Raw genomic sequence first — 14887 nt, 5'->3', positions numbered from 1 at the left:
TTGTCCAGCCTTCTTTTTTGATTCCCATGGATCGTATTACTGGCTGCTATCCCCGCACCGCTGAGCCCACCGCCTGCGCACCAATCACAGCCCGCCTACATGCACGCACGCAAACACATACACACGCACACACACGACGACGACGATACACGCCTCCCTCCCTCATTCACATAGTGATACATCGCTCCAAATGCTGCGCTCTCCTCTCTCTCTCTCGCCGCTGCCTTTCATGCATCCTCGCCGATTTCGCGTCGCGCTCGTCACGCGAAGATGAACGTTAACGTCGCGGTGCCACGGTCTGTACGTCTCGCCGCCAGTCTCGGGCGCTAGCTGGAGACCCAACCGGCGCTGCATGGGGAAGGAGTGAGAGAAGAGAGAGAGAGAGAGAGAGAGAGAGAGAGAGAGAGAGATAGAGAGAGAGAGAGAACAAACCCACCTTTCCCCTCTCACCATCATCCCTCTGTCTCTCCCTGCTTGTGCCAGGCAGTCTGCAGGAGCGAAGCGATATTCCTAGGCTACAGCAGCCAGACAGGCATAATTCGAAAAATATTTTCTTCTCGCTATAATACCGTTATCTGATCTCCATCCCCTCCTGCCGTGGCCTTGGACTACACACCGCAGGATTGGTTGAGGTCGGAGAGAGAGGAGAGAACACATCGTTGCTGTCTGTGGAAATACGTTTTCATTTCACTGGGGTGTTGGTGGCGCGCTGTCAGTGCGTGCCTCTGCAGATTCGGTACACGGTGGATAATTTCGCCAATATGGAGACGGTGGAGAAGGAGTGCGGGGCCCTTGGGGGACTATTCCAGGCGATTGTCAACGACATGAAGGTAAGCTGCTGGGGGTGTGGGGGGGAACCTACAATCGATCGTCCTGGTGATATAAACGGATGCTCACAGTCATATGGATCATCACCCTGCAGTCAACCTGGAGGAGTAGCCGAGCCTACATTTGCAATTGCATGCATTCTGGTCGATTCATTTTTTTAATGTATTCCAGATAAAAGGTTCTTAATGAGCCTACAACGCGCCAGGGCGTCGCTTGTTAGACGGTTACATGACATCGCCATTCTCTGACGGTTATAAGGGTACAGCCTAGGCTATGCGGCGTTTAGGTGGTTCCGTTTGCGTGCGTGGTGAAACCTGTCCAGCAGATTGCCTGCTCATGTAGCGGTACAGCTCCGGGAAATTCCACGACACTGAACCGTGGATAATTACTATCACCGCATGTCGTGTGTGCTGCGCGCGCGTGTGTGCCGTGTGCCTTTTGTGCGTGTATGTGGCACTGTCTGGTAGCCTACAATGTAGGCGGCCTATGCTATGTCAGTATGTCTCACGCACGCATTTTCATCTGTATGGAAGGCAAGCTAATCTACGTCGCATGAGTCGCATCACTTGTCTTCAGCAACCTCTGATTGACTATAAAGCAAAGCATGACAACAGACAGACACGGCTTCGTGTACACAGTAGGCTACTCAGAATCGCCGTGCGTGGTTTTCTCTGTTCAGAGAAGTGTGGCTGACTGGCTGGCTGACTGACTGACTGGCTGGCTGACTGTATGGTGGTGGAGCAGTCAGACAGAGTGCAGCGTCATTGATTTTCTGTCAGAGTGATTTCCAAGGCTGACATGAAAGCGTGAGAATGTGGACAGCCGTCAGACACCCATGCCTTCTCCCTGCCTGTCCCTGTCTCTGTCTCTCTGCCTGTCTCTCTCTTACCTGCCATTATACGTCTGTCTGTCTGTCTGTCTGTCTGTCTGTGTCAGTATTTCCTTATCCCTATTGTGTGCCTGACTGACTACCTACCATTAACGTATAGGGCTATGTCTGTCTTCTTCAGTTCACACTGTTATTTGCCCTGTATATCGTCTTCTGGGCGGGTCACGGGTGTCACAGTCTGGTTGTCTATTCCTGTAGCCGTCTGTCATCCTACTATGTCCATTTGTCCGTCTGTCTGCTGTTCTGCATTATTTGTCTGCATGTCAGGCAAGTCAACTATTCACACCTTACTTTAGTCTCTCGCTCTCTATTTTTGAGGGGCGCCACAGTTTTTTTCTCCTGAACTTGTGTCACATTTGACAATGAAAGGAGATTTTACGTCATATGTGTCCGAAATAAATCGGCTTTTTGTGGAAACACAAACATTAAATGCCATTGACATTGAAAGGAAAATGTACGTCATATGTAGACAAGCAAATCGGCTATTTTCTCCTAACACAAACATTAAATGCCATCGACAATGAATGGACAATTTTGAGTGTTTGTCTAAACACAAACAAACATTGCGTAACACAAACATTGATGACGAAGGTGAGGACGCATATTTGGCCGGATTGAGATGATGTATGATGATGTACGATGATAAGAGCGCCACTCACTTCACACAGGTGTGATTTTTAAATATCTTTGGGGCTTTTTATGCCTTTATTGACAGAGATATATAGTAGACTGACCTGAAATGGGGATCGCGAGTCGAAGGCTACACCAGCCGTCCAGGCCTGTATAGTCTCTTCTGGGAGCCCGTCTGTCTTGTGTCTTCATTCATGTTAATTCCTGCTATATATCGGTATACTGCATGTGGTGGTCATATGCTTCCTTAATGTCTCTGTCTGCATTGGACTTTCTGTTCAACTCACTTGGTTTCTCTGTTACCTGCTGGCTTATATCTCTCTTTTATTCAGGCTGGCTTTTGGTAGACAACGTCACAAGGTGCAATTTGAATTCAAAGATAAATATACATTGGCCTACCATTCATTCTGAAGCTTTGCTTTATTACTAGGGCCTGAATAGCATAGCAAGTTATGCACCGGGTTTGGAACTATGGAGAAATGCTATGTCATCAGGATGCAGACTACGGTATTTTGAATTGAGTATTTAGGCGTACAGAATGTTTATCAGAATGAAGAGGAAATTAGCTTGAACACACACACAAGCACACACACACACACACACACACACACACACACACACACACACACACACACACACACACACATTTCGATTTCTTTATTAGAATCCACAAATTACAATTAATTTGACAAGGAAACAAATATAACGGGGTTGACGGTTCATGTTCACTTAAGGATACACATGGCACCTCCTTCTCCACACACACAGGGAGCTCAAGGACACTTAGCCAGGAGGAGCTGGGGATGGATCTAGGGAACTTCTGGTTCCGAGACAGCCGCTCTACTCTAGTTCTTGAGCCACCGTCTACTCTCTACTCTATCGTTTCAGAGGTGGGCTGTCATTCACTCTGAAATAGGCTATAGCTGCTGATGATGACAGTATCTGCAGGGGTTTCAATCTGTCTGTAAAATGTTGGATGTTCATTATTAGTTACAGAATTATCACGGAATCTGGGGTTGGTGACATGAGGAACGTACTGCCACTGATATAGCGGGATGAATTAACAATTCAAACAGTTAATCAGTTCAAGAAATTATCCCCAACGATAAAAGTCTGAGTTAAATAAAATAAAACTGTCAGCACTTGTACAGTACTGTATATCCACATTATCCAGCGATGAGAAAAAAAGCAAAGCAACATTTCAGTCATTCATCATCTCTCACAAATACCAAAGATGTCAATCTGTTGGAGAAGGAATGACACCTGGATCACATCAAAGTTTTACTTCATGAATGCTGTATTCACCTGTATTTCTCCTCTCAGGGCTGTGCTGTAATCCATTCAGTTTGACATGGTATAGCTATTAGCTGCTAGCCTGATTCTCGCGGCATGACCCCCCCCCCTCCCCATGGTCTCGGTCACAATTGTGCCATGAGGGCACGTGCGCACATACGCACACACACACACACACACACACACACACACACACACACACACACACACACACACACACACGCACACACACGCGCACACACACACACACACACACACACACACACACACACACACACACACACACACACACACACACTGCTGTCACACACAAACTCACAATATTAAAGCCTTGTGTTTTCATAGCCTTACTGAAGATGATTTTTATAGGTCTCCTGCTCTGTTAATTCTCTTTCCCCTGTCTGTCTGTCTGTCTGTCTGTCTGTCTGTCTGTCTGTCTGTCTGTCTGTCTGTCTGTCTGTCTGTCTGTCTGTCTGTCTGTCTGTCTGTCTGTGACAGTCTGTCTGTCTGTCTGTCTGTCTGTCTGTCTGTCTGTCTGTCTGTGTCTCTCTCTCTCTCTCTCTCTCTCTCTCTCTCTCTCTCTCTCTCTCTCTCTATCTCTGTGCATTGTCTCTTCTCATCCATAATTCAGTATATACCTAATGGCTCTCCTGCTTATCCACCACTGTATCCCCCCTGATATATTTGGGTCACAACATCCTTGCGAGGATTTCACAACACTGTGCCAAAGTGGCCAATGCCCAAGTCTGTCAAAAAAATCCCAAGGAAGCATTAAATAAATGTCGATCTCAGTGAAATGAGTGTCCCCACTACCTCACTGCAACGCCTTCTCCACACATTTCACGCCATATAAGGCAACAGGAAATATCTCACCTCGGGTTCATATCTCAGCCTGCAAATGCACAGATCTCCAAGCTTGAGAACGGTGAATGCGGTGCTCTGCGATGCACCACACCGCGTGAACTTGTAGATCAGCTTATTTTGACAATGTCAACTGACTGAACATAAAGTATAGGCTACTCTCACTTATAATGCAACTCTAGTTAATGTATTTATTTAAGTTCAACCTCAGGACCAAGGCTATACTTTTATAATTATATTATAAAAGCCATTTCTATTGAACAATTGCTCATTCCATGTCAGTCTGTCTCTGTCAGATCTTTTTCTAAAGATATTAGGGACATATTACATATTTTATTTCAGGTTTGTGACTATTAATTCATTCAGCATGAAGACCAAAGCATGTCAAATTAATTTACGCTTTGTTCACGAACCAGCGAAGTCAGCCTGTCACTTGACTTGAAAATGGTCATGATAGAATACATCCAAAGTCACGGCCCCCAAAAAATGATGAAATCCACACGTATGGTTGAACTGGTCGGAAATGTCGGTACGCTCAAAATATGAGTGTAAATTGCTTGCTGAATTATCTGGCCCATGCATTATGTATGTCTCTGCATCCTTATTTCAAACAGTAAGACATCCTCCCCTGTCCCATGGCCCTGCCCCCATCCCTGTTAAAAAGAAGTCTGCACATCTTATCTCAGAAGTGTGTGTGTGTGTGTGTGTGTGTGTGTGTGTGTGTGTGTGTGTGTGTGTGTGTGTGTTGTGTGTGTGTGTGTGTGTGTGTGTAATGGAGATAATCATTATGCGTGTCTGTGTGTGTATATTTTAATGTGAATCTATATATCCCTTGGGGCCATATTATTTGGAACTCTAGTGAATTATTACAGGTCATTATTCTACCCCCAACTCTGCATGCCGTTCAAATAGTTTCTCTTGATCTTCCATGCTCTCCGATCCACGCTTCCCCCTCTTTCTGTGTCTTTGTTTCTCTCTCACTTTGTCTCACTGTCTCTCTTTTTCTATCTCTTTGCGTGACACGCGTGCATGCACGCACGCACGCACGCACGCACGCACGCACGCACACACACACACACACACACACACACACACACACACACACACACACACACACACACTCACACTCGTATATTTTGTTTTTAATTATTAAAAAAAAAAACATTCCCAAAAAAGCTAAGGTCATGAATTATAAGCACATTCAAAGATTTATATTTATTACCATTATTATTATTACGTATATATATATATATATATATATATATATATATATATATATATATATATTAAGTAATTTCAGGAATAAATCAAAGAAATTCCATAAAAAAGAAAACAAATGTTTAAGAAGCAGTGAAAATAGACCAGCGACAAGCTTGTAGATCGTCTATTTTCACCGAGTTGGGTCCCCGGGGAGAAACGTCTAATCTCTCCTTTGGGTCTCGACCTGAAAAGTCTGGGAACCACTGATGTAGATAGTGCAGGATGGATGCTTTTTGCATTGACCAATATATGAGGGGGTGGGGGTATTTAAAATGAGTTTTTTAATATATATTTCTGGGGGCTTTTTTTATGCCTTTATTGATCGGTAGACAGTAGTGTGACAGGAAATAGGGAGATAGATGGGGGTGACACGCAGCAAAGGTCGTTGGAATCGGGTTACCAGCCTAGGTGCCCGTACCGCTAGGCCGGCCGGGGCCAGTGCTGAACGATTCTTGCTCAAATGTGAATCTCGATTTCCCTCCATAAGAATTGAGACCACGATTCTCACACGATTCCATTTTTTTCTCCATGAAAATATTGATTGTCTTTCTTTAGTCTGTAGTTGCTGAACATTACTACTACATTCAAAATGTGACACCTGGAGCCAACTACTGTGGCTTTAAACAGACAACATCAAAGTGCTTGACTTAAATCTCTCTTGTAGCAAAAACACAAGAGTAACTAAAATGAATTGGACAGTCAACTATAGTGCTGTTTGAGATCACATAAGTGTCTGAATCTCTTTTTACGATTAATTGTGCAACACTAATTTAAATATTCTCTTATACTCTTTTAATTTACTTTTCTGCATATTCATTGTAAACCTTAATTTAACCCCTATTGCTCACCTCAGACTAAGGCTGAATGATTTGGTTAAAACAATCGGTCCTCATTAATGCTCTCTATAAGGTAGGTGGTACCTACTCTCTATTTGTCTCAGAGGTGGGCTGGTAGAAAATGTACCTGCTAATTTCAAGCTGATGTAAAATGTGTGTGTGTGTGTGTGTGTGTGTGTGTGTGTGTGTGTGTGTGTGTGTGTGTGTGTGTGTGTGTGTGTGTGTGTGTGTGCGTGTGTGCGCATGCGTTTGTGCGCGCGTTTGCGTGCTTGTGTTAAACTCTATTCTGTGATGGACACAATTTAGGCGCTGTGTCCACACTGAGAGTACCTTTTGAGCTGGCAGTGCCAGTCTGCCATGCATTTGAGCTCTGGCTATACCGACGCCTGCCGTCCTTGGTGCAACGCCCCGGGCGCTTCAACTTTTGGAGAGAAGTGCAGCTCTGTTGATCCTCCTGGCTGTGTCTGACAACAACCCGTCATTTATGATCACACAACCATGTGAATGAAGCCAGTTTACTTTGTTTCAGCCGAGCTATTTGTGCTAATAACATAGATCAGGAGGACATTTGAGCACAGCTTGAACCAGGGCTGCCAACAGAGTATGTAATTTCATGTGTTCTGGTGAATTTTGTGAGTTTGATACTTTTATCTACTTTCACTAGCATTGGAAAATGATGGGTATAATTTCATCCATTAAAACGCAAAAAGTAGGCAGACAGAAAGTGTTCTGATGACTGAAGCAATGGAAGACCCATCTTTAATAATAACTTTCCATTACTTAAAGGTGAATATCTCTATATGTTTGCATGCGCTGACCACACCCCCCCAAGTGGGGGGGTCTAGGGGGTCCTACTCCTCCCCCATAAATCTTTTAACATAGATTAATTTCATGTTTTCTGGTGAATCTTGGGGAGTTTGATGCCAAATCAAGGAGGAATCAAGGAAAGGAGAAATTACAATCCAGGGATCTAGAAGCAGATACAGTCAAATCAAGGAGACTCTTACCGGGTCCAGGAGGGATCGCAGCTCCGGTTTGAAGGTTGTGGGTGTTAATGGACGATGCATGCTAGCACTCTGGACATGCTATCCATGGCACTCTTCTCTGGACAGAACTCTGGACATGCTATCCATGGCGCTCCTCGTCTCAAAAGGCGTTCTCACTGGACACGGTGCCTCACTGCCAGTGCCTTACTTGAGAGAGATGTCTCGCTGTAAAGCCTTACACACACCGTCTGTGAACGCCGCGCGTCAATGCCTCGCCTGACGCTCCGATACGCCACTGTTCTATAGTGCCGCGTCGCTGCGCATCCGGTGTGTGTTGGGCTTTAGTGTCCTCAGGTGTTTGAGTCATGACGAGAACCAGGAGACTGTGAGATGTGTTGGCCATCTGGATGAGCTGGAGGTCCTTTGTTTACACTTTATGGCCCTGAACACACTTCACATCTACGTGTGTGCATACCATGCTGTCTAACACATTATGCAGGTGCACGCACGCACGCACACACACGTACACACACACTCACTCACGCACGTACGCACGCAGGGCAGGGGCATGTGGTTCTATGTGCATATCTTGTGTTCATAGTGCTTTGGAAACCTTTTTATAGCATTGTGCGGCTGGAGAGTTTGGGATTTTGGCTTGTTCTCAGTGAACCTCCCAGTTCCATTTCAAGCCAGTGAAAGTCCCAAAAGGGCTCGTTTTAGTTCATGATAGGAAGACTAATTATGAGCATTCACCCTGTAAATATTTACATCCTGGGACTATAGCAACCGGATGTGTGTTTCTGGTTATATTAATCTTTTGACAGCTCAGACTGAATGCGTAGGAAACCTTAGCCATAAAAACCCTCAGCTGTAGCAGCTACAAACATCAGGCCAAGTGGATGTGAAATAAATGATCTATCTCCTCACTGACACTGTTTATTGTTCCCTTGCCCTGGTTCTTTTTTTTTAAGCCTTACGGCAATCAATTGGAATTACTCTGTGCTGCAGTACTGACGCCGCTCTGTGCGAGTGCATCATTAGTCCGCGCTCTGTGGCCCGCTTGTGTTTGTGTGGTCCTGCCCTGGGCTGGGAAGTTCCCAGCGCTATACACTAATGCTGAGACCTGAGCTATGAGGATGCGTGTTCACTGTCCAGTCAACACAGAGTCAAAGAACACCACCGACCTCTCCTCCTTCTCGTGGCTCCTCCTATGTGTCCATGTAGCACATTTCCCACTGGTCCCATTGCAGTGGTGTAAACTAAGTAACACAAGTGCATTTATTCAAGTCCTGTACTTAAGTACTAGCCTGACACATTTTCATTTCGTTTCACTTCATTATTCAAACTGAAATCCCTTTCCACAGCTCTGTGCCCAGATGAGTGAGAGCCAATAGTCCCATTGTAGCCCACAGCTCTGTGCCCAGATGAGTGAGAGCCAATAGTCCCATTGTAGCCCACAGCTCTGTGCCCAGATGAGTGAGAGCCAATAGTCCCATTGTAGCCCACAGCTCTGTGCCCAGATGAGTGAGAGCCAATAGTCCCATTGTAGCCCACAGCTCTGTGCCTAGATGAGTGAGAGCCAATAGTCCCATTGTAGCCCACAGCTCTGTGCCTAGATGAGTGAGAGCCAATAGTCCCATTGTAGCCCACAGCTCTGTGCCCAGATGAGTGAGAGCCAATAGTCCCATTGTAGCCCACAGCTCTGTGCCTAGATGAGTGAGAGCCAATAGTCCCATTGTAGCCCACAGCTCTGTGCCTAGATGAGTGAGAGCCAATAGTCCCATTGTAGCCCACAGCTCTGTGCCTAGATGGCTGAGAGCCAATAGTCCCATAACCATTGTAGCCCACAGCTCTGTGCCCAGATGGCTGAGAGCCAATAGTCCCATTGTAGCCCACAGCTCTGTGCCTAGATGGCTGAGAGCCAATAGTCCCATTGTAGCCCACAGCTCTGTGCCCAGATGAGTGAGTGCCAATAGTCCCATTGTAACCCACAGTTCTCTCTGTGCCCAGATGACTGAGAGCCAATAGTCCCATATAGCCTACAGCTTTGTGCCCAGAAGACTGAGAGCCTGAACGGGCATACTGGGAGGACATTCACCAACTAACTTGCATGCTGAGTCAGCATGATCACATGAGCTTTAAGCCTAAATGCACAACGCCACGTAAAAGCAAAAGTATGTCCTTGGCATCGTCATCTCTTCAAATTGTACTCCTCTGGGGGAACTAATGATAGCCAACATAACTTTCAGACAGATTTTCTTCAGCGCACAACTAACCCGTACACTTGTTTTATTCCAGGTACATTCATAGAAAAACAACACCCGACACCAAAAGTGTTCATTTTGTGACTCTTATGACGACATACTGCGGACGGAGTCGTGCAACTCCAAAATGAGCATCTCCGTCGCTGGTGCTTGTTAAAATGTCTATACAGGATCATTAGGGTGCTGGGCCTTGTTAAGCTGAGTGGCGTGGGTCCGTCCTGGGAGGTGCGATGCACTGTGGGACAGCCAAGAGCCTCTCTCACTGAACTCTTTGTCAGGCCTGTCAAAGCATTCTCATCACACTCTGCTGTTCACTGCAAAACGCACTGAATATTATGAACAGAGAGAGAGATGGGAGAGAGAGAGAGACATGGAGAGAAGTTTGGGATGAGAGAGAGAGGAGAGGGTAGAGAGAGACATGGAGAGAAGTTTGGGATGAGAGAGAGAGAGGAGAGGGTAGAGAGAGACATGGAGAGAAGTTTGGGATGAGAGAGAGAGGAGAGGGTAGAGAGAGAGGGTAGAGAGGAGCAGTGAACACGGCAAATCAATATTCTCTTGTTCCTCTCAAAAATAAACCAGTGAATGAACAGAATGTCCCATTCATGCTCTATATCCCATGTCTTCTTTTTAGAGGCACACGTGGGGAATATTGGCATATTTGTGTGTGTGTGTGTGTGTGTGTGTGTGTGTGTGTGTGTGTGTGTGTGTGTGTGTGTGTGTGTGTGTGTGCGTGTGCGTGTGCGTGTGCGTGCGTGCCTGCCTAATGTGAACGTGTGTTTACATTATTGCTTTACGCCACCATGGACATTGATCTTAGATCATTGATTTATGCAGCTTTAAACATTATACTGCTATGATGGCAGAAGATAATAACAGCCAGTAAGGAGGAAGGATGCTTGTTGCTGAACGGTGCCATATAACCCTTGATGAATACAAACAGGATGATGATGTCTGTCTGTGGTGAGAGGGGATGTGAAGGAACGTCACTAAATAGCCGATGCTGATATCAGCATCGGCTATTTAGTGACAAGCACTTGAACTCTTAGTTGTGCTATCGAACTCTTAGTTGTGCTATCAGCATATATGCTGATAGCACAACTAAGAGTTCAAGTGCTTGTCACTCCTCGCTTAACCCATTCTGACCTGAGATCAGATTCTAAAAATGTCTTCTACATGATCCTGACAGTTTTCATTCAGACCTGGGATCAGATTCTAATAATGTCTTCTATGTCAATCGCTCTTTGATTTAAAAAAAAAAAATAGCAGACCTACAAGCTCGTAGCGCGCCACTCGGTGGCGCGCTATGAGCTTGTAGATCTGCTATTTTTAAATAGCTAAAGCACAACGTAATGCTAACACCAAAACAGGTTCCCGCCTAAAATGGGTTAACTTCACAAATTGCTGGTGTGAAGGTGTGGAGAAAAAACAACAACCCTGTTAGTGAGCAGTGGATGTGCGTCATGCATGTGTGTGATCTGTTTATGTGCGGCGATGTATTTATGCAAATGCGTCCGCTACATTTCCCTTCGTATATCACCACACACAGAAACAATGTGATTTTACAGATGTTTAACTCAGAGAGATATAGTCTATGATCCCTGCCTCGCGGCACACAGAGAGAGAGACACAACAGAACCCAGATGGTCTCCTCTTTGGCTCGTCACTGTGTTTAGATTGGAATTAGCTTCTGCACTTCATCAATTATGCAGCGAGGCAGCTCCGCAGGCGCGTCCTCATCTGCATGTCCATGCCTTTCCATTTGACACAGATTAGTTATCCAGGACAGGCTGGGATTGCTTCTCAGCCACTACATAAGGATTATGTCATGACACATTGGATACATTATTGTCACATACATATACATATATGTATACCGTATATAAATCATATTTCTGAGATTACGGTTGCACGTTTTAGGGTTGCTATAGCAGCCAGAGTACTTATGGGTAGTCTACATGATTGTGTTGTGGATACATTAAAAGTCCATAAAAACACAGATGTATCGGATTATATTATAACATACAATACCAAGACGTGAACACAAATTGGAGAAAAAGTGGGGTATCACTATTTAAATACATTGTTTTGGTCTGTGGGGTTCTGCATCGTACTATCAATGAACAATGTACATAATTTATTACGTTCATCATGTAGGATAGTTATTGCGGATGATCTTGGGAAACACAAAATCATACACGAAAAAAAACATGTGAGTATACTAGTAATAAAGAGGGGGGGGGGACTTTTACATTTGAACATTTTGCTGTTCACAGACAACACTGCATTGATGTGAATATCAGCCACAAGATAACATGATTGCATTCACGGCTCTGGGCCATGTCCTCGTCCCTGGCCCGACTAAAAGCACCAATGTGATCCTCCCTTTGAAAAGACAGTCAGCTGATTATGCATATGAGGCACTGTGAAATGAGTCTCTTTTGTTTGGTGTTCAAGTTCGCTTTTAATGTGCGAATTGGCCTGATTTATACAGTATAAAAAAAGGAGCTTATCCTTGCGTCCCTCTCTCTCCCCCCCATGTGCCTCCATACTGTACTCTGTTTCTCTCTCACTCTGTGGATTTCCTCTGTTTTTCTGTCTTGCTGCGAGGAAACAAAGGGAACAAAAGAGAGACAGGGAAAGCAGTAAGCTTCCCATCCTCTGTGGAGTGTAAGGCTCCTCTCTCTCTCTCTCTCTGTCCCCCTCTGTCTCTCTCCCAGCCATTCAGTGGAGTGCTGGGCAGACTGGGCAGACTGGGCAGCAGCACAGAGATCACACTGCCTCTGAGAACTAGGCCATGCAGTGGATTGTTGTCAGCACCCCAAAGTAAAGTCACAGACAGTACTGTATGGTGGATGGGTTGTTGTCATCACCCCAAAGTAAAGTCACAGACAGTACTGTAATGATGGATGGGTTGTTGTCATCACCCCAAAGTAAAGTCACAGACAGTACTGTAATGGTGGATGGGTTGTTGTCATCACCCCAAAGTAAAGTCACAGACAGTACTGTAATGGTGGATGGGTTGTTGTCATCACCCCAAAGTAAAGTCACAGACAGTACTGTATGGTGGATGGGTTGTTGTCATCACCCCAAAGTAAAGTCACAGACAGTACTGTAATGGTGGATGGGTTGTTGTTATCACCCCAAAGTAAAGTCACAGACAGTACTGTAATGGTGGATGGGTTGTTGTTATCACCCCAAAGTAAAGTCACAGACAGTACTGTATGGTGGATGGGTTGTTGTCATCACCCCAAAGTAAAGTCACAGACAGTACTGTAATGGTGGATGGGTTGTTGTTATCACCCCAAAGTAAAGTCACAGACTGTACTGTAATGGTAGATGGGTTGTTGTCATCACCCCAAAGTAAAGTCACAGACAGTACTGTAATGGTGGATGGGTTGTTGTCATCACCCCAAAGTAAAGTCACAGACTGTACTGTAATGGTGGATGGGTTGTTGTCATCACCCCAAAGTAAAGTCACAGACTGTACTGTAATGGTAGGTTGTTGTCAGCACCCCAAAGTAAAGTCACAGACTGTACTGTAATGGTGGATGGGAAGATGGGATATACCGGTATACGTATAACTGTCATCTTGTTGTGTGTGTGTGAGCTGCGATTTGGACAGAATGGAGAAAATAATTAATTCATTCATTAATGAAAGGAAGGAAGGACAGAAGGAAAGGAGGAGCGAGGGCAGGAAGGAAGGGTTTTGTGCTATGTATGTTCTAGTGTGTGTGTGTGTGTGTGTGTGTGTGTGTGTGTGTGTGCATACGCGTACGTGCATGCGTACGTGCGTGCATGCGTGCGTGTGTGCGTGAGGATAGTCATTAGTCATGCATGTCCTGTTGCTATGGTGTTTCTCTGTCACAGGAAGTGGTGATGTAATAGTATGTTATCAAAATGCTGACGCATGCACACACACGCACACGCACACACACACACACACACACACACACACACACACACACACACACACACACACACACACACACGGCTGACATCTAATTGTGGCCACCACCATACTCCATGAGGATCTTGTAAGAACAGTGGTCTTTGAAATGGCAACAGATGCATGCAATTCAGTGACTTAAGTACTGTACTTACTACTTAGTACAATGTTGAGGTATTTGTACTTTACTTGAGTATTTCCAATTTCCAATACTTTTACTTCTACTCCACTACATCTCAGACCCAAATATTGTACATTTACTCAACTACATTTATTTGAAAGTAGGGGTGTGAATGACTGAGTATTTGGTGACTCGACGTGTCGCACATTTATTGATGTGTCAATCGATTTTTCTACAGCTGCACCCATCATGTTTAGAATTTGCATCAAAGCCAGATTTTATTTTAATTTTTTTTATTAAACACGGAACCGTTGTTTAATCCATATAGGCTACAACAGTAGGATTCACTAGCCTCACGTATAGCCAGGTGAATCTGCCATTGCAAAAAAAATTATAATAATATTCCACGCAGTCTTTATTATAGCTTAATTTATCCATATCTTATATATTGCAATATCATTTGGGGAGCTACTTATAATACACATCTTCACAAACTCCACATTTTGCAAAAAAGATTCTGCAGGATTGCCACATACAGTGATTGGTCTGCTCATTCTGCCCCTCTTTTTAAACAACTCAATATTTTACCAATCTTTAATTTAAATACATACCAAACCTGCAACTTCATTTTCAAAGTATTGTTCCAGCCAGTTTCATTTCCTTTGCCATGTAAATACTTTTTTCAGTTCAACAGTGATGTGCACCACTTCAATACGAGACAGTCAAATCATTTACATCTCCCAAAGTTCCGTACTGCTCTGTGTCAGTTCTCCATCAGATACAGGGGGGCCCAGCTATGGAACACCTATACAGCAATCTCATCAAATTCTACTTCATTCAAAAATTTCAAACATAAGTTTAGGACCCACTTAATTGACCAGATCACCTAATTATAATTATATTTCTTTGTATCATCTATTATCTTCTCTAATCATGTAAATAACCAAAAATTCTAATCATGTTCTTGTTGTGT

The 14887-nt window shown here is 44.5% G+C and overlaps 1 protein-coding gene across 4 annotated transcripts in view; it reads left to right on the top strand.

The window, feature by feature from the left end:
- Positions 1-221: 221 nt before the first annotated feature.
- Positions 222-14887, top strand: part of mtss1lb (MTSS I-BAR domain containing 2b) — a 79142-nt gene continuing 64476 nt past the window's right edge. For all 4 annotated transcript variants that reach the window (XM_080764291.1, XM_080764290.1, XM_080764289.1 and 1 more), the window contains exon 1: positions 222-830. In XM_080764291.1, the coding sequence (XP_080620417.1) occupies positions 762-830 (69 nt within the window). In that variant the 5' untranslated portion in view covers positions 222-761. The remainder of the gene's footprint in view (positions 831-14887) is intronic.

The sequence above is a fragment of the Protomyctophum bolini genome (assembly GCF_963924005.1).
Source record: "Protomyctophum bolini genome assembly, chromosome: 1".
NCBI classification, from domain to species: Eukaryota; Metazoa; Chordata; class Actinopteri; order Myctophiformes; family Myctophidae; genus Protomyctophum; species Protomyctophum bolini.
Note: the sequence above shows the minus strand (reverse complement) of the source record. Positions and strands in the feature narration are given on the sequence as shown.